The 20,506-nt window shown below is 39.9% G+C and overlaps 1 protein-coding gene across 1 annotated transcript in view; it reads right to left on the bottom strand.

The window, feature by feature from the left end:
• Positions 1 to 20,506, bottom strand: part of sorcs2 (sortilin-related VPS10 domain containing receptor 2) — a 408,078-nt gene that overhangs the window by 191,781 nt on the left and 195,791 nt on the right. Inside the window, exon 3 of the mRNA XM_036596509.1 lies at positions 13,605 to 13,704. Within this exon, the coding sequence (XP_036452402.1) occupies positions 13,605 to 13,704 (100 nt within the window). The remainder of the gene's footprint in view (positions 1 to 13,604; positions 13,705 to 20,506) is intronic.

Raw genomic sequence — 20,506 nt, 5'->3', positions numbered from 1 at the left:
GGGGTGAAGTGTCGGGGCTACATGACCCTCCAAACAGAGGTTTTTCAGAGACTCCAAACAGAGAGTTATGAGAAAATAAGAAAAAGAAAAAAAAAGGCAAAATGGCTGAAAAAGAGACCAAAGAAACCCACAAATGTGAGAATTTTCACTGTAAAAAATTACGATAACCACTGTATTATCTTAGTTTAATGTTGTTTCAATGTATTATAGTCCTTTTCTTCATAACAAGCATAAAAAAAAAATAAAAAAAATCACTTGTAGTCTGCTGATGTCTCGCATCTCGAACCTCCCATTCCACCTTAAATGGTTAGTTACATTCTGGTGCCTCAGGAGTTAGAAATGCTGCACCATTTAAGGTGGAATGGAAAAATTCAAACAAGTATCTGGTGAATATCTGACTTCAGCTTCATATCACTGAAGAATTAGGGGTGGGTGATAATAAATAATTGCCCCCCTCTTTGAAGTCATATGATGCCCTAAATGTAACTAAAGCCCAGCAGTGAGGAGCTGAACTTTACCCTCCTCTGCTGTCACTGCAGACTGGCAGGGTCGCCTACAGAGCAGCGCTGGTAGCTGTTAATGAAGTGATGCTGTTTTTATTTGAGGGTCTCATTTCATAGGGGAAGATCTCAACCACTACCCCTTGTAACTCAGTTCCAAAGGGCAAGGTGACCCTCGAAAACAAAGGGTAGGGGTAAAAATAAAAAAATGGGATTGGGCCTTTGAGTGTTCATTTTCTTTACTAAAGAACGCTTGAAGAACCATCATTTTTAACAGTGTAGCTGTACCCAAACCTTTGACTGATGGCGTGCTAAAAAATAAATCTAAAGTAATTTTATAAGGTTTCCATTTTGGAGCTGAATGGTTTTATTATCACAACAACAACTTGCAGCACAAACAACTGACAGTCTGGCTCTTTTGACCCCATAAACTGATCTGACCTATGACTGGACAGCAGACAGACTGTGAAGTGGGCATTTTACCAGGGCTAAAAGCAGGCCAGGCTGATCCGTTCATCTCCACCAACACTTCCATGTTACTGTATTGATCACAACTAAACACAGAACAGACACTGGGGAAAACAAAAGAAACAGATGCTATTGATCTCAGGCCAGGAACATAATCGGGGTCATTCTGGAGTCATATTAGCTTTTTAGTCTGTGTATTATAATTTTTTTAATATAGCCAGTTATGCATTGAGGACTCCTTTAGCAGCATAACTGATTTACTTGTTTATTTATTCCACAAAGCAGAAAATCAATTTCAGTTTTTCACGTTTATAGTCAGGAATTACACAGCAACAGTCCAAAGCAAGTTTTAGCTACTGCGCTTGCGCTTCTGCACACAGATTACAGCAGAATTAAAAGCTCATTACAAGCTAAAGACCCAATGAACAAAGAAACAATTTGTACTACTTAAACATAGCTAAACACATGAGAGCTGTAATTGGGGCCTCTTTAGAACCGCGTGAGTCTATCCAGTAATAAAAGCTGTTAAATTAACAATGTGCATTTTGAAGGCTTGGCGGTTTTATTGCAGCCAAACACCAAGTTGTGTTTGACTAAAGCTGCACTTGCTGTGTGAAGGAGCAAAGCTGGGAGTCTGTGTCTGTTATCTAGAGTGGGCTATTAGGGGTGAAACGCTGGAGCAGATGTTTCTGAATGTTTCATGAAATTAAGACGTTTAGCCAAACATAATAAATGAGGTTTAGAACAAATGAAAGCTACAAAAATCATAAATGCCAAATGTTAGAATATATAGGTTCCATTCATTATTAGCCACAGATGCATTGATAGCGATCAAAGGTACACATGTGATGCTAAGTTAAATGGTAACTGCGCCATTTAATGTGTTCTAGATAAACTCATTTCCCCTGAAGAGCTAGCTACTGCTCCTGAAGAGCTATCTACTGCTCCTGAAGAGCTAGCTACTGCTCCTGAAGAGCTAGCTACTGCTCCTGAAGAGCTATGTACTGCTCCTGAAGAGCTAGCTGCTTCTCTTTTCTACTTCTCCAGAAGAACCAGGCTCTTCTCCTGAAGCAAACCTGCTGAATGTGGCAAAGAATAACAAAAAAGCCAGTGGTTAGAATAGATAGGCTCCATTCGTTATTAGCCATAATCGCATAGCTAGCGCTCAAAGGTATACCTGTAATGCTAAGTTAATGGTAACTGCACCGTTTCATGTGTTCTAGATTAACTTATTTCTCCTGAAGAATGAGCTTCTGTTCCTGAAGAATGAGCTTCTGTTCCTGAAGAATGAGCTTCTGTTCCTGAAGAATGAGCTTCTGCTCCTGAAGAACGAGCTTCTGCTCCTGAAGAATGAGCTTCTGCTCCTGAAGAATGAGCTTCTGCTCCTGAAGATCTGAGCTTCTGCTCCTGAAGAACTAGCTTCTGCTCCTGAAGATCTAGCTTCATGTTCTCCCCCTGAAGATCTAGCTTCATCTTTAGAAGAACTATGCTCTTCGCCCAAAAAACTGGCTTCTTTTTCTGAAGAACCAGCGTCTTTTTCTCCTGAAGACAACTAGCTTCTTCAGAGTTGTCTTCATAACTAGCTTTTCTGCTAGAGAACTATCTACTTCTCCTGAAGAACTACCTTATTCTGAAGAACTGTCTACTTCTTCTAAAGAACTGTCTACTTCTTCTAAAGAACTAGTGTCTTCTGAAGAAGAAGAACTGTTTTCTTTTCCACAACAAACAACTATAAGAACTAGCTTTTTCATCTGAAAAATCAGCTTCTTCAGAAATTTCTTCAGTGGAACTAGTTTTTCTGCTAAAGAACTATCTACTTCTCCTGAAGAACTAGGTTGTTCACTATCTGCGTCTTCTGCAGACCCGTCTTCTGCAGAGGAACTGTATTTCTCCTTAAGAACTAGCTTTGAACTATTCTCCTGAAGAACTATCTACTTCTCATGAAGAACTAGGTTGCTCTCCTGAAGAACTGTCTATGTCTCCAGAAAAAAAAAAACAAAAAAAACTCTTCGCTTCTCCTGAAGAACTAGCTTCATCTCCAGAGGCAGCTCTTCAGGAGAAAAGGCTAATGCTTCCAGAGGAGCCTCGGTTTCTCCCCGGTCTGAATGAGTAAGCAAAGCTCCAGCATGCCCCGTCCTACACACCACTCACAATGTGTGAAAGCCTAATGAATTCTTTACCAGTCAACACGTCGGGGAAGTGGGCCAGACACATTTTGGCTTTTATCTCTTTCTCCTCTCTTCTGGTCCTGAGAGACGTTTCTCCTACACAAACGTTCTCCCATTAAGCACAAGCCCAACACCGTATTGCACCCCACTCAGTCTGTGTATATTAAAACTCTACCAGTGCTGGAAATGGAGTCTGGCTCTTAAATCCGTGTAGGACAGGTTTTGCATCTCTGGGCTAAGAGATCTAATCTGCAATGAATCCTTGAAGTGTTCTGTTGGGCAGAATGGAGGCCTGAGTAGAGAAACTGTGAAAGCAGTTTGAGGGTGAATAGAGAAGAACTTACTTCACCAGTTTACCCTGAGAGCTTCATAGAGTTAGAAGTTTAGTCTATTAATTACATAGTTACATAATGATTTACATTTATATTTGGTTTGCATTCTGTATCAAAAGGTTTGGGTCTGCATTGCTGACTCTTCTCCTTTTGTTAAAACGTCAAAACGACAGAAACATGGAGAAAATGTAAAGGATGCAACTAACTAAGTAGTTCACTATATTAATTATGTAATCACATCTAAAATTGAATAAAGTGACCACATAGTAAAATGAAAACAGTAATTCTAGACTATTATGAGTTAATAATGTTGAGTGCTGAGTCAGTATTGTGTGAGTCCAGGCTGAGCTATTCAACCTTTGAGTCTCAAGTCTTTGACGTACAAGTCACAAGTCAGTAAAGCGCGATCTGAGTCAAGATATAAGTTCGTTAAGCACAAGAGCAAGTCAAGTCACGAATCAGCTAGGCATCAGTCTGAATCACGAATCAGCTAAGCTGTTGTGAATCAGTTAAGCATGAGTCCAAGTCCGGAGTCAGTCTAGTGTGAGTCTGAGGTGAGTCATGCAAATCCGAGTGGAGTTGTGAGACTCCAAGTCATTAATTATACAGTTAAGTATAATTCTGAGTCCAAGCTGAATCACGAGTCAGTTAATCATGACTCTTAAGTGTGAGTCTGTGTTGAGTCAAGTTAGTTGAACATGACTCCAAGACATTAGTTAGTTAAGCGTGAGTATGAGTTGAGTCACAAGACAGTTAAGCGTGACTGAGCCATGAGTTAGTTAAGCATGAGTCTGAGTTGAGACACGAGTCAGTTAATCATGACTGAGTCACGAGTTAATTAAGTGTGAGTCCATGTTGAGTCATGAGTCAGTTAGTCATAACTCCAAGCCATAAGTTAGTTAATTGTGCGTCCGTGTTGAGTCACAAGTCAGTTAATCATGACTCCAAGTCATGAGTTAGTAAAGCGTGAGTGTGTTGAGTCACAAGTCAGTTACTTATGACTTTGAGCCACAAGTTAGTTAAATATGAGTCAGAGTTGAGTCACCAGTCAGTTAAGCATGACCCCAAGTCACAAGTTAGTTAAAAGTGAGTCTGAGTCGAGTTATGAGTCAGTTAAGCGTGACTCTGAGTCACGAGTTAGTTAAACATGAGTTCACGTTGAGTCCAGAGTAAGTACAGTGCCACCCCGAGTTGAGCTGTGAGTCAAGTAAGCACTGCCATGCAATTTGAGCGAGTCAGAGTCGCTGACTCAAGTCCCCATTTCTACATTGTCCTAGAAAAGAAGGCTTATTCAGCTTCCCAAACGCTGCCTAACAGGACTGTGTCCCTTGTGGGAGGAACCTCCAAAATATTCCATTACCATTCGTCTTCTAATTAGACCACCAGCAGAAGTGTTGTAGAGTCCAGCAGCCTCTGAATCTGTGCCGACAGTTTGTCTGTATTTATTGTGTTTATTATCTGCTGCTGTTCTGTGTTGAATGTAGCATCGTGTCCAGGTTTAACCCTTTGTCCAGGTTTAACCCTTTCTGAAAACGTCTGTGATGAGGAGAAATGACAGTAAAGCTGACTTTGAGGTGGATTCAGACAGGACTTCTATTACCAAGGGAGCTACATGTTTTACAGACTACAGAAGCTAATTTGTCATTATTACCTAAGACTGAGCAGACTGGTCAGTACACTTCTGAATCATCGTCATCATGATGATCTCTTCTAGTAACTAGTATGTATTTCATGACGAATGGACCAAAAGAAATGGCCCAAAATTACTTGGACCATTGACTTACATTAAAAGTAAAGTAGGTTTTTTCATACCATTTTGGAGACAACAGCGATACATACATACATACATACATACATATATATATATATATATATATATACACATACATATATAGCTGCTGTCGGATATGTTGTATATTCTATCCCATGTGTACACTCCATCTCATTTATCCACCTCAGACTCACATATATGGAAAGTATACAACTGTATATATTATAGCTTTTATTTCATAACGTATATTACTGTACAAAACTGTATACTGGAATGTTGCAACACATACAGTAATGTGTATATTGTATATATGTGTAAATACTTTGAGCGTAATGTGTGTATATATGTGTTGCTGCTGTTGGAACAAAACCTTCCTCCAAAATAGTACTTTTAATGTAAGTCAATGGAACCAGAATTTTTTCCAAGTAATTTTGGGCCATTTCTTTTGCTCCATTCATTAGGGAAATTTACGTACAATGTAAAGGGCGACAGGCATTTTCAGATTCTGTCAAAAACTATCAGATTACAGCCCCTCCCCAGGAAAACTAGCTCAAATAGGGCTTACATGTTGGTTTCCTGGATAGAGATTAAGCCTAGACCTGGACTACACAGCACTCTGAGTGGAGCTTCTCCATTGGCAGGAAGCTGTAGTCCAGGATTAGGCTTCATCCTCGTCTAAGAAACTGAGCTTAAACGCACGAATTCATTAAACCAATGAATTTGAAATAACACGAAAAAAAACTCCAACAGTTTTGAGAACTTTCCGGTTGAGTTTTTTTCTCCTCTCATTTTCATTCTGAAGGTCATTTTACATTAATGAACACCGCCGCTATCTCTCCGTCCCAACACATTACTTCCCGCATAATTGCTTACACCCAGCGCCCAGGGCCAGATAACAGCAGACAAAAGGAAGAGAAATCTCCGTCATTTGAAATTAAACTGCTTCCTTAAGCTCTCTCGCGCTGTTGTTCACACTTTTTATCGAAGGCCGAGCTCAGCCACGAAGCACCTGAGCGTCTACCTTGCTGGAGTTCAGGTTCAACCAAAATCAAAATAACAATGAAAAAGAAAATCAGAAAATTAGTGTTCACTTTTTGTTTGGGAAATAAAAGAAGGAAGTGGAAGCAGTGTCTGTTTCTGAGCGTGCTCAGATATGACGACCTGTTAATGGAGGTCAGGAATATAAAAGAAAGAGTGCTAATGTAGTGTCATCCTCATCCTTTCATTGCATCCCTCTGTTCTGCTTCTCTCATTGCACGTGCCCTCTGTCTCTCTCTCTCTTCATTTTCTGTTTCTGGTGTCTCAATCACTCTGTTCGGTCCTTCGCCCTCACACGAGCGCAGTGCTGTACAGCTGGGTGAGGGTGATAACAACAGCCTTCTGTATTACCCTGCTGTGTCTGATCCACTCAGACTAGCGCAACACACACTAACACACCACCACCACGTCAGTGTTACTGCAGTGCTGAGAATGATCCACCATCCCAAATAGTACCTGCTCTGTGAGGGTCCATGGGGGTCTTGACCACTGAAGAACAGGGCAAAAGGGGGCTAACAAAGTATCAGAGAAACAGATGGACTACAGTCTGTAACTGTAGAACTACAAAGTGCACCTATATAGTAAGTGGAGCTGATAAAATGGACAGTGAGTGTAGAAACAAGGAGGTGGTCAGAATGTTATGTCTGATCGGTGTGTGTTATAATTGTTTATAAATGATCTTTATTAAATAACTGTTAATAAACTAATTCTAATCCATTTATGAACCCTTCTGTAAGGGTAGTCTTACTGTAAAGTGCATTGATTTAATGACTGCTGCGGCAAAACTGACAGGCAAATAAAAGGTTTTTCTTCATTTACCACTTTATGGTTGGTAGTTCTAATTTAATCAGATTTGTGTTTCCTTCTCAGGCTGAAATGTCTTAAGTCTCGAGTTGAAAGTCAGTCACAACTCCCCAAGTTCCATTCTGTGCTTCAATCAAACGGCCCCTTCCTGTCAAAGGTTGCTTTTTGCCACACTGAGCAGCAAAACACACCAGACTCAATGATGAAATGCAGAAGTCTGGCTTGCAAGACTGTTTCCAAACTTTTGACCAACACTAAACGGTTTTAGTTTTGGAATGATTGAGTAAGAGAAACTGGTGCGATGGTTTCAAACAAATGCTGTTTTATCCCAGTTTGCTATGCTGACACTCAGCCAGAATCTATAGCGGTAACATTAACTCACAACAACACTCGTCTACAAAGACAGAAACCTTCACGTTTAGGCATTCAAACTTGTAAACACACAAACATCAAAGCACAACACCGCCCTCCAATTTAGGCAGCAGATGCTGAATTAATGTGCCGGCTTTGTGAATGAAGAAGCTGATCAAAAACAATAAACGTGGATTCGTACTCAAACATCTGCACCGAACACATGCTCCTAAAGCTGTACAACAGCAGCTCTGAGGAACATGTGCTTAACTGGCAGCCCTATTTTACAAGGCCATTTCCTACGTGGGAGTAATTCTATGGAGTTCTCATCACTATTGTGTGATTAAAACTCTCTTTTTTGTGTTAATGGGAGAATTAAGGTAATTTACAGTTTGTTGCTTTAGGATTCCTTGTTGGTTTTGGCATCAAAATATGATGTGCTTATTTTTAAAAATGAAAATCACACTGAAGCCTTTAAACAAGCAAAATTAACTATATTCAATTTGAACTGGATGCTTGTTTTTAAGAGACTGTTTATTCACAAAACTATTCAAAAGGTCACCTCTGTGCAACACTTTGCTGCCAATGTTGGATGCCGTCCAACCAGATTTGGAAACTACAGAGATGTTCAGCCTTCCTACCTAAAATATCTGACCAGAACTGATACAGATTAGCGATGTAGCAATAAGTTGGTTGGTGTAGTGTAGTGGGTAACACCTCTGCCTGCTACGCTGTAGGCAAGCACAGCTACACTATACCAATAGGAGTCCTTGGGCAAGACTCCTAACACTACCTTCACCTGCCTGTGTAAAATGATCAAATTGTAAGTCGCTCTGGATAAGAGCGTCTGCCAAATGCCATAAATATAAATATAAATAAGTGATATTAGCAATAACTTTATTAGCTAGCTAGCTCAGCGCAAATGTGTGCCTTTGAGTTCAGTCAGCAAAACAGTAGCCTAAACATAATTATGCAAGACTGTCAAAACCTATTTACATAGAAGGCCCACTGTTTGAACAAATGTTAGATTTAGCTTTCTCAGTTCTGACCTGTGCAACGAAATTATTGGGAATTACTTTGAATTTAACAGAATAAATGAGAGCAAATGATCTGAAGTTGAGTGTACAATACATGACATTTAACATATCTAATAGATTTTGAAAATGGACACCAGACACTGGCCTCTACAGAATAGTAGTTTTTGTTAAAAGGGAGAGCACATTGGAGGATTAGGCCGAGAGAAGACAGACATAATGACTTTCAGCTATGAGAAAGTGCTCAAAACCCCAAAATCTGGATCAGATCTGGTTGTGCTTATATAGAAGAAGAAGCGAAAACGTAAACTGTGGATGAACATGTGGTTGAGAAACACAAATATAACAGCGATCTGAGAAATCTGAGTTTGAGAAATTTTACATCAAACCGCCAGCTGACTTGAAACGGTAAAGCAAGCACTTTGACGCCTAGATCCATACGTCCTACACATCCCAAACACCCTAAACACTAAGAAGGCTTTTAAGTAACACCTCTCTGCCACATGTTCACTCTGCCTCATTTTTCTTTCCCCAATGTGAGAACAAGGAGAATCACTCGTCCAGTTATGTCACTCACCACCTCACGGCTGGTGAACTTTGTGTTGAACGTATCAATAAAATCAGTTAGCACACGCCTGGTTTGATATAATATAAATGAAACTTGCTTTGCTCTGCTTTAAGTTTTAGCCCAGCTATAGCTGCTTTTCTCGCATCTCCAACAGGAAACTTTTCCACAAAAGTAGAACAGTTTCTTGTAAAATGTCTCTCAACATTTGATTTTCTTCGAGGCTGAAGTCGATTCTCATTCGCCAGCTTCTTCGAATTTTCCTGTTCCACCTTAAATGGTGCCTGAAATGCCAGAATGTAACTGCTTTCATTTCCAAATTATCGAGGATCGTTTTAAATCTTTCTCTTTCCCTTTTCGTTAGCTACTAGCTAGGTGGGACTGTAGTCTACGTTGCTATGTTGACCAGCAGTCTGTGTGCTGATCTTCGGGTTAAAGGGTCAATTAGCAGTCATACATTAACTCCGGCGTGGGCTGGTAAACATTGAGTCGAACATATCATTAAAATCGGTTAGTACACATCTGGCTATTAAGGCTATTAAAGTACAATTTACAAACGTAGTTTAAGTTGAAATGCCATGAAACAGCAGGAAACGTGCAACGTCATTCCTCCTCTAGACTCCCATTCATTTTCGGCCAAACGACACCAAAATGCATGTACTAACTCAGGGAAGATCCCCAAGCTCTAATCCGCAGCCATACTGACCCACACTCCTCTAGGTGTCGTTTTTTCATCCCTCTTTCCTTACATAGACTCCTATTCATTTTCAACAACACATAGTTAACACTTGGCAACTCCCTATGAACAACTAAAACACCTCATACACCATGGCAACTGCCTAGCAGCAATTTAGCAACCACTTGGGATACCATAGAAACTGCCTAGCAACACCTTAGCAACCCTCTGGGATACCATAGTAACTGCCTAGAATCAACCTAGCAGGAAGGGGGAACCATTTAAGCTGCGCGACCATTCTGCAGGAAATGCATGTTTCTAGTTAAAGTCATAAATCTGAAATGTTTGTTTGTTTTTTTTTTTTCCCCCCATTGTCTCTTTATTAAGCAGGGTTCTGTTGCTTAAATGGATGAGATGCCCTGGTGTGTTTGTATCACCTCTAACTACTGTGAGTTATTGATTGTGTCTGACCTTTGGAAGAGATGTCAGACAGAGATACGCTGACAGCATTTCAGTGTGTGTACATGTGTAATGATGTGTGTGTGTGTGTGTGTGTGTGGTGTGTGTGTGTGTGTGTGTACACCGATGGTGGGGACCCTCAGTAACCCCGTCTAAAGCAGATGTGTCTGATAATCATCGATTTCCATCACATAGAGTGACTTTTAAATGGCCCTTAGGATAATTCAGTTACTCAGCCTCACCAGGTCTGCTGTCACGATGAAATCAAAATGTAGAAAAAGTCTATTCCAAAATATAAATGTAACTCTGCTGTTATTCCTAATGTGTTTCAAACCAGGAATTAGTAACATTATCACATGTGATGATCACCAAAGGTGAAGAACAACATGTCATATCTGACCACAAGAAAACAATTTATTTAGGCTTTAATTATCAAATGTATGAGAATATCTGTCGGCTGTTTAGCAGCTCAGTTCTGAACAAAGCAATATATCCACTTCATCAGCGGAATTACGTTAGTAGCACAGTTGTCCCTTAACTTTTTGAGCAGGTAGCACTGGTGCTAGAAAAGTTACAAGTGTTGTAGCACAAATTCAAATACTGTAACTCTGTTAAAATAAAAATGACAAAATATTATTTTACAAAGTATACATCCCAATAAGTGGAACAACTTGTCAATTTAAGAGAAGGAAAAAAGACACGTTAAAGGTTTGAAAATGTTCATTTTGCACAGATTCATTTTCTTCAGATTCCCTACAAAGTGGAGATATTTGCACTCAAGCAGCGTTTTGCGCATCACTGAAAGACAGGACTTAAAAACTTTGAGTATTTTGTACTTCATGAGGCCCTTTGTTTACAAAAATTTGGATTTTTCTAGTGTCAAAATTACCTGATGGACTACAACTACTATAAACACTAGTTCTTGATCTATGCTTGGCCAGTGGGGAAATATTCTTTGATAGTGCAGATATTTAGTGAGAATAGTTCACAAATAATTGACTGCAAACGTCACTGATCTCTAGGACTTGAAGTGCACAGTGCACACATACACAACCTGCATATGCACAGTATTTGTATCGTTAAAAGTTAAATACAAAATTAAGATAAGTTAGTGGTGTAAGCTGCAAGTTAGCTGCTAGGCTAAACACACTGCTGCAAGCGTTTTGTTTTTTTTTACTGCAACTCAATGTGCTCTCCAGTCTGAGAAATGGGGATATCATTGCAGAGGAGTTCTATTTTCTTTTTTTTAAACAATCATCAATGGTTTAATCATTTTAAACCAGGTTGTTTTTAACAACTTAAGCTTTTATGAATACTTCATGTTTATGCTAAGCGCCCCCTTGTGGATTTATAATTAAAAGCACTTTACAGTCTTACGCATCAAGACACTCACTCTCACACATCAGTCAGAGTTGCTATGTGAACTGACAGAGTGATTCATTCTTACCACAACATCTGCACAACCACAGCATAGAAAGCCTGAGTTTGTGTTTGTGTGTGATCTAAACAGTGCTGATTTAAATAAGCTCTGGAAGCCTTGGACACATTCGGACACTTCCAGTATACGAACTATGCACAGTAGAGACTCCAGAAGACAAATATGAGCCTGTTTGAAAAGTACTATTCCATCTGAGCCATTGTGTCTTAACAGTGTGAACGAAATGAAGTTTCCCATATCATGAAACAGAAGAGCAGACCCGGTCTAGTGAGACGTAAAGCTGAGATTCTCACATGAGATCTCATGTAATGTCTTCGATGTTGTACCAAAGTATTTAAAACATGTTCTTGTATATGAGAATGAAATGAGTCCATTAAATTAGGGAAGGGGAAATGATCGATCCCCCAAAAATGTCTTTCACCAAATCTCATCATTCACCATTAAACACCAACATTCTCCATGACACACCATGATTCTTCAAACAGTACCATTATTCTCCAAAACAATCATCATTCTCCAACAAATAAAAATATATAGAATTCTGCAAAACGTACCATCATTCTTCACTAAACACCATCACTGTCCAATAAAAACAAAATTACCCACCAAACACTATCATTCTCCATCAAACATCAAACACCAACAATCTGTCAAAAAACCTCAACATTCCCAAACATCATTTTACAAAATAACCCTCTTTGAAAGTTATGATGTTTCTTGAGTGAAGACTGAGTTTGTTTTTTTTATTGAAGATGAAGATGAAGCAACAACGCTGTAATCCATGTATCTGACTACCAACTCCACTGTCCATCTATCTTAGCTACTGCTTTGTATCTCATAAGCACCGGCAGCTGTTCACGAACTGCATCAAACACAAGCATTTTCTACGTCTCGTGAAACTCATAACACCAGCAAAAATACTCCCAGCTAGGCTACGGACCGAGAGGACAGGATGAGAGGAGCAGCAAGTAAAGCCCAGAACACTGACTCAGCATTGCCAACAAACACAGACAAACCAGAATAGGGTGTGTGACAACTGTTTATGTTTGGTTGGAGTGATGCTGGGAAAATAGCAGTGGTTTTTGGGGAATCACAATGTTTGTTGGGAAACACGTGTTGGAGAAAGATGGTGATTTTGATGGAGAATACCAGTGACTAGTGATGAAGATTAATGGTGTTTAGTGAAGAAAGATGGTGTTTGTTGTAGAATAATTATGTTTAGTGCAGAAAGATGGTATTTAGTGCAGAAAGATGGTGTTTGGTGGAGAAAGATGGTGTTTGGTGAAGAAAGATGGTGTTTGGTGGAGAAAGATGGTGTTTAGTGAAGAAAGATGGTGTTTAGTGAAGAAAGATGGTGTTTAGTGAAGAAAGATGGTGTTTGGTGGCAAATGATGGTGTTTGGTGGAGAAAGACGGTGTCTAGTAGAGAATAATGGTGTTTGGTGGAGAATAATGGTGTTTCATGGAGAAAGTTGGTGTCTAGTGGAGAACGAAGGTGTTTGATGGAGGTTAATTACTGAGTTCGTAAATGATGGTGTTTGAAGAAGATAAATTTGTTGGCAAAAGATGGTCTTTGCTGAGAGATTTTGGTGTTTGGGTGAAGTTTGGGTGTTGGTTAGAGAATGCCTGAGTTAATTTGAGAATGTTGGTGTTTGACGGTGATGGTGTTTGATGGAGTATGATGTTTCTTGGTAAATGATGGCGTTTGGTGGAGAATGAGGGTGTTTGTCAGAGAAGGTGTTTGCTAGAATGTTAGGTTTTGATGGGGAATGATGGTGTATGGTGGAGAGTGAAGGTGTTTGAAGGAGAATGGTGGTATTTGGTGGTGAACGATGGTGTTTGGTAGTGACCAATGGTGTTTACGTTGGGATGAATAATTAGTGTTTGGTGAGAAATGATGGTATTCGTTGGAGAATGTCTGGCTGTTTTCACATGTTCTGGGCTTCCTCCACTGATCAGAAAGCAAGGCCAAGACCGAAGAGCTTTCCACCGAGTTCCTACCTTTCTCTTATTGCTTGGACAAATGTAGAAATTCGTGACTATGATGGTCGTTCCGGGCATCAGGTTCAGCTTCGTATAGGTGGTGCCATAATCACTGGACCTGTACGGACAGAGAAAGTGAGCGAGAGAAAGAAAAAGAGAGAGATGGAGAGAGATACGAAGAGAGTTAGAGCAAATAACCACATTTACAAGTGGAGCGTAGCTGCTAGATCGCACTGAATCATATCCTCAGCCTTCAATTATGGTAAATACATAATTATCCAAATAAGCAACAACAGAGAAATGACTCATCCTGATCATTCTGCCCACAGATGATTCTCTCTCATTATATATTACTGTGAGTAGGAAAAAAAAAATGTTTCAAAGCATTGATGTATTTCATCCACCACCTGTCGTTCTTCAGAAATGTTTTTCATTCTGCAGCAAATACCTCTATTTTCTCCTCATGAAACCAAACATACAAAATTACCAGATTCCCTCTGACCTTCAGCTGCTCACTTAAACTTTTCTTAATTCACCACCATACACATGCATACACTGAACAGATCCTTTATAATGAGTGAGTTAAACGTCTGAAATTTAGCCAAAGTCATCAGGATCTGAGGCTGAGAGGGGAAAGTGTTTCTGAACGGATCAGTATGGCCTCTTTGGCAGGGGACAGTAACTGCTAGCCATCTTATCCTCTGAACGACGGAGTCAGATCTAATCATAGCCTACTCGTGTTTGAGCCTGGCAGCAAGGGCTAGATAAAACTAGCCAGAGATTGATGGTGGTTCTTGGATAGCCTTTTTTTTCATGGCAGGCCAAGTTAAACAGGTAAGGGTGCGGCTGTAATTGCTGGTGACAGGCCGGAGCTGCCGGAGTGGAGTCTGGCACCGTCATGGCCGATCATGTTCATTTTCAAAACACAGTTACACAGCCTGCTGTAAAGAAAAACAGTGGAAAAAAACAACACGATGTGGCTTTAAGCTTGGCTCAAAATCCACACTGCCAAATGAGCTTATTTTTATTAAAGACAATACCTGCTATTGTGGTGTTAGCCATTCTAATACTGTAACCACAGGAGGGTGCAACATGAAAATGAGCCCCAACCAATCACAAAGTATTTTACTATGGACTGTGAGCATTCTGACCAATCAGGGTGTAAAGATTCTGTAACTATAGCAATGCCCACAGCCACAACCTACTGGTTTACTGCTTCCTCTTCTTATACTTAGACCATCAACGCTATTCCAATCTGCCACATGGTTAGTATCTCACTCATGGCCACCAGAACCTTTTACTGAAACTTCCAGAACTCTGTAAATGAACATCAAGCATTATGACCCATCTCATTAATTTTCCAACCAGTTTTCAACCATTTCCTAAACTCTAGTACGTTTCCTAACTGTTGGTTTTACTTTAAAAGCCTTTAAATTCTGCTTTGGCAGTAAAAGTGTAGCATTATTTTTCATGCCAGTGAAACAAGCTGAGTTGAATTGAACTGAACTGTCTCCTCCACCTTTATAATGTAAGGACAACCCAGTGAACCCCCAGGTTCAAAACATGACACTGTTTATGAATAGGTTTATTGGGACATGTTATTATAGCCATGATATATGATACAGGTGCTGCTGAAAGTTGGTTTTAGTTAGTCAGTTAGTGGCCCAGTTTTGCAATTTTGGCTTTTGCAAGTCAGATAATTTTGTCACTTATTTTTTTTTCCACTAGCACACTTTTCAGAATCAGTCATTTTATTATTTTTATTGTGTTTTGACTTTTGGAGGTGTGGTGCCACCCCTGATCTCATTTTTATTATACTTTTTCATTTTTGGGGTAGAAGTTTACCTTACTTTCCAGCTAAGTCTCCTTCTCTCACACTATGAATGCGTTTACAAGCACTTAATCTGATAACTGCAGAAAATCAGATTTTGTCAGTAATCTGATCAAAGTGCTTGCATGCACTTGAGTAATCAGATAATGGGGAAACTCAGAGTCTACATGAGTCAGACAGTAATCAGATTTCTACTTTACAATCAGCCAATAAACTCACAGAATAAGACGTGACACAAACGTAACGTAAAACAAACTTCACATCGTGGCCTTTTAAATCAAACCACTTTACCTGAAAATATGAACATACATCATCTAGAAGATGAAGAATATTTAAATCCTTCATTTCGTCAAGCATGTAGTTTGTTTCAGTGTCGCTCCAAAAGTGTTTTCACACATTCACAGACTGAGAACTCTGAAAGAAATCAGAGTAAGAGTTACATGCACTGAGAAATCGGATTACTGAGCTAAAATCCAGCTCTTTTATCAGATTTCTAGAACTTACACCGATCTAAGAAATCAGAGTGTGCTGTTTATGCGACCATTTGAATAATCAGATAACTGCATAAATCCAATTATGATCGGATTATTTAGCGCATGTAAACGTACTCAATGCTACAAAGCAGGGAGGTGAAGGCTAGCACAGTCAAGTCATGTGAAGCTCCACCACATCTTTCCAAAATGCTGCTAACACAATGTCACTGAACAGCTTAACACGTTGGAGCAGAACGCTAACTGACAATTCATTGGTTGGCTACCCACCAGAAAGAGAGAGGACAGTTATGCCATCTTGGACTCGTGGCCACAGATAGCAGTGGGGATCAAATTCATAATCTCCCGACGATGGAGTCAAAGCGACAGTCACATCACTCAAGAATGTGAAATTTGATTTAAATATATATATTTCGATGTTGTCGGAACAAAACTTCTCTCATCTCCAAAATGGTAACTTTACAGGAGAAGGAAAAACATACTTTACTTTTAATGTAAGTCAATGAAAACAGACTTTTTTTACAAGGAATTTTGAGCTGCTTCTTTTGGCCTATTCACCATGAGATTTACATACAATGTAAAGGACAATAGGTACTTTTAAAGAAGGTCAAAAACTGAAACTCGACAAAAACAGAGATACAAGGTTTTGTTCTGACAACAGCAAGATTTTTTTTACACACACACACACACACACACACATATACATATATATATATATATATATATATATATATATATATATAAAAATGTATAGAAATATATATATATATATATAGAGGGCAGCACGGTGGCGTGGCGCTGTTGCCTCACAGCAAGAAGGGCCTGGGTTCGATTCCCAGCCAGGTGACCAGGGTCATTTCTGTGTGGAGTTTGCCTGTTCTCCCCGTGTCTGTGTGGGTTTCCTCCGGGTACTCCGGTTTCCTCCCACAGTCCAAAAACATGCAGTCAGGCCAATTGGACATGCTGAATTGCCCCTAGGTGTGAATGTGTGTGTGTGTGACTGTGTATGTCTCTCTGTCTGCCCTGCGATGGACTGGCGACCTGTCCAGGGTATATCCTGCCTTCCACCCAGTGGCGGCTGGGATGGGCTCTGGCGCCCCACCACGGCCCGGAAGGATAAGCGGTTTGGATTGATTATATATATATATATATATATATATATATATATATATATATATATACACACATACACACACACACACAAAATATACAGTAATAACTGTAGACTTCTTTCTGTTAAACTTAACCTCTGACTATTTTCAAAAGGAAATAGTTTTCAGTTTGTGGAGCTGCAACTTGTATAAAATGGAATTTCTATGCTTTCCTCTCACTGTTCGACACTCGGTCCCCACTGAGTGAGTAAAATGGAGTATAAACAATTTTAACTTTATCCTTTTACAGAGTAGAGCTGTTTAACCTGGACAGCACAGATGAGGGGCAGACAGAGGAAGAAAAGTAAAGAACGACAGAAACAGAGCAGAAGAGAGAGAATCACTGGGACAGAATGAGAAAGAGAGCGAGAGAAAGAGAGCGAGGGAGCAGTAGAGCTGTCATTGTCTATTATGTCAGACAGCACAGAGCTTTACTGTCCGGCCAGAAAGAGGATGGAGAGGAAGCGAAAGAGAGAGAAAACAAATGAAAAGAGGATGAAGGAGAGCATGTAAGGGAGAAACATAGCAGCCCTTTGAGTTTCTGGAGAGCGGGCCGTCCTCTGATCTGGGTGGAGCGTATATTTATTATAATATGACGGCTACAACACTCAGAAGCACCAGACAGTCATGAAGAGTAATTTATATGACAGAACCATTAAAGTGACACTTCCACAAAAAATCTCATTTACAGTTTCCACCTTTAACCCCTTATAATCTCAGGCTTCTTACATACTAAAGCTTATCATTCAGTTACTACAGGGACTTCAGTGAAAACTAGCTGAGCTATTCTGTTCTGTCAAGACATGTTTGGTGTCTGAAGTTTGCTTATTTGGTTGAGAGTTAGGTTTAGGTTTTGGGTTGAGGTTAAGGTTAGGATTTGGACCAGGGTTAGGACTAGGACCAGAGTGAGAGTTAGGTTTAGGTTTTGGGTTGAGGTTAAGGTTTGGATTTGGACCAGGGTTAGGGCTAGGACCAGGGTGAGGGTTGGGTTTAGGTTTTGGGTTGAGGTTAAGGTTTGGATTTGGACCAGGGTTAGGGCTAGGACCAGGGTGAGGGTTGGGTTTAGGTTTTGGGTTGAGGTTAAGGTTTGGATTTGGACCAGGGTTAGGGCTAGGACCAGAGTGAGAGTTAGGTTTAGGTTTTGGGTTGAGGTTAAGGTTTGGATTTGGATTTGGACCAGGGTTAGGGCTAGGACCAGGGTGAGGGTTGGGTTTAGGTTTTGGGTTGAGGTTAAGGTTTGGATTTGGACCAGGGTTAGGGCTAGGACCAGAGTGAGAGTTAGGTTTAGGTTTTGGGTTGAAGTTAATGTTAGGATTAGGATTAGAGCAGGTTTAGAGTTTTAGAAAATTATGATCAACTTGGTAGATATTTAGTTGAATATAACTTGAAGGTAAATTAAGTATCAACAAATCATCTAAAGTGGATTATGCAAATAAAACATCACCAGTCTTTTAAATGATATATGATGTATGATGATCCATGCTTAATATGACCAAAAACAGGAACTAGCACGGTAAAAAACTGAAAGTAAGTCTTAAGTCTTGAAACTCGAGTCGTGAATCAGTACAGTCAAGTCTCAAGTTGAGTCCTAAACAAATCAGTGTGCATTTATCAGCTAATTTAATGCTTTTATTTTCATTATTTTTTATTGCCCTTTCAAGTAAATTACAAAATCCATGGTAGACAGATGACATAATGGTATAACAAACAAAATAAGCCAAGCATGAGCACAGTGTCACGCATTGTACAACATTGAACATCAAATTTACATTTGATGCAGTTCTGACAAGCCTAGGCCAGGAACCCAAGTCCAGGTCAAGGCATATCACTGTTGTCGGAAGAAAATCTCGTATCTCCATTTTTGTTTCAGTTTTTGCCGTAATTTGAAAATACCTGTTGCTCTTTACATTGTGTGTAAATTTCATGGAGAATGAACCAAAAGAAACGACCCAAAATTACTTACATTCTTACATTAAAAGTAAAGTAGGTGTTTTTCCTTCTCCTGTAAAGTTACCATTTTGGAGACATAAGGTTTTCTTCCAACAACAGCGATATATATCGGCCCACTGGCTTGATAAGATCAGCACCCCGCTGACTGTTTGCCACTGCTGGTCCACCGTCGGACCACCCAGATGACCGTCCTGTGTACAAGATCTAACTAGTTTTTAATCTCCTCAAACAGATTTTAAATGCACACTGACTTTTATTTTGGAAAGACAAATATTAAACATCTGAGAAGGGAAAAATTTTTTAACCTGGCCTAATATAAAATGATTTTTTTGAAAATGTTGCTGAAATTGTACTAAAATTGCTGAAATTGTACTAAATTGGTTATCTGAATAATCTGCTTTACTTATGTTACTGTTAAAATGATTTGCTAAGCTAATTTACAAACGATGATGAAAGACAGTAACTAGACTCTTTGTCTTTTGTCTTTGTCTTGCTATCTGTGGTGACTCTTGTCCACTTCTTTAGTACACTGTAAGAATGATTTGGTAAAGAAAGTTTGAGCACTCAAAACCTGAAGGCGGTCAGGTTACTCACTAATTTCCGTTCAAAAACTGAATCGTTTTTAAATGTAAGAGATGATAGCACCACAGTTTTCTAGCTGCTGTTCCTGATTGGGATTTGAAACAGTCTGATCAGCCCTGCAGCTGGTACCTTACCCATCAGCAGGTGGAAAATATAATTAAACAGGGTCTTCATACAGTCTTTTTCAGCTGCAGTCGTTGGGGACCCATGAAAAAAAGCTGGAAAATTAGCCGGTGATTAAAACCAGGTGTTTAAGCGCAGGGAGAACACTAAACTCTGCCCTGCCGGGGCAATCCGGCACCGAGTCTGAGTTTATGTAACGTGTCAGCAGTGGGACTGGAGCAAAAATGTGCCAAAGGGCGTTACTGACATCCTCCACTGCAAAGGAAAGGGCAGCACTTCATAAAAACTAACATCACTGCTCCTCACTAAGAACAACTGGAGAGATTATACTCAGTTTGATTAAAGATGTGGTCTCATTTCAGAGAAAAGGAGCATTAGCCTCAGCCAACACCACTGAGACACATACGGACAAGTCAGAGATACGTTTAACCATTTCAGAGCTCACACTCTAGGAAAAATCAGTAATTTGGACCGTAAGTGGAAAATGAGCGATGATAAGTGGAATTTTGTCTATTACTCTGCTTAACCACCGGTGGGCCGACTGGAAAACGCTGAGCAAAACGCCAGTGGACCACCAGCTTTGCCATCAGCAGGCCAACAGTGGCTCACTACCCTCTTGCTCTCAGGGTTATTTAGCCTCATACTAAGGCTCACCCTATAACCTGTTGCAAAAACAAAGCTTTAGTGTTAGCTAGTCTACTTATTTAGCCTCATGCTAAGGCTCGCCCTACAACCTGTTGCTAACAGCTAGCTTAAGTGTTAGCTAGTCTACTTATTTAGCCTTATGCTAAG

The sequence above is a fragment of the Colossoma macropomum genome, unplaced genomic scaffold (genome assembly GCF_904425465.1).
Source record: "Colossoma macropomum unplaced genomic scaffold, Colossoma_macropomum, whole genome shotgun sequence".
In the NCBI taxonomy this organism is placed as follows: domain Eukaryota; kingdom Metazoa; phylum Chordata; class Actinopteri; order Characiformes; family Serrasalmidae; genus Colossoma; species Colossoma macropomum.
Note: the sequence above shows the minus strand (reverse complement) of the source record. Positions and strands in the feature narration are given on the sequence as shown.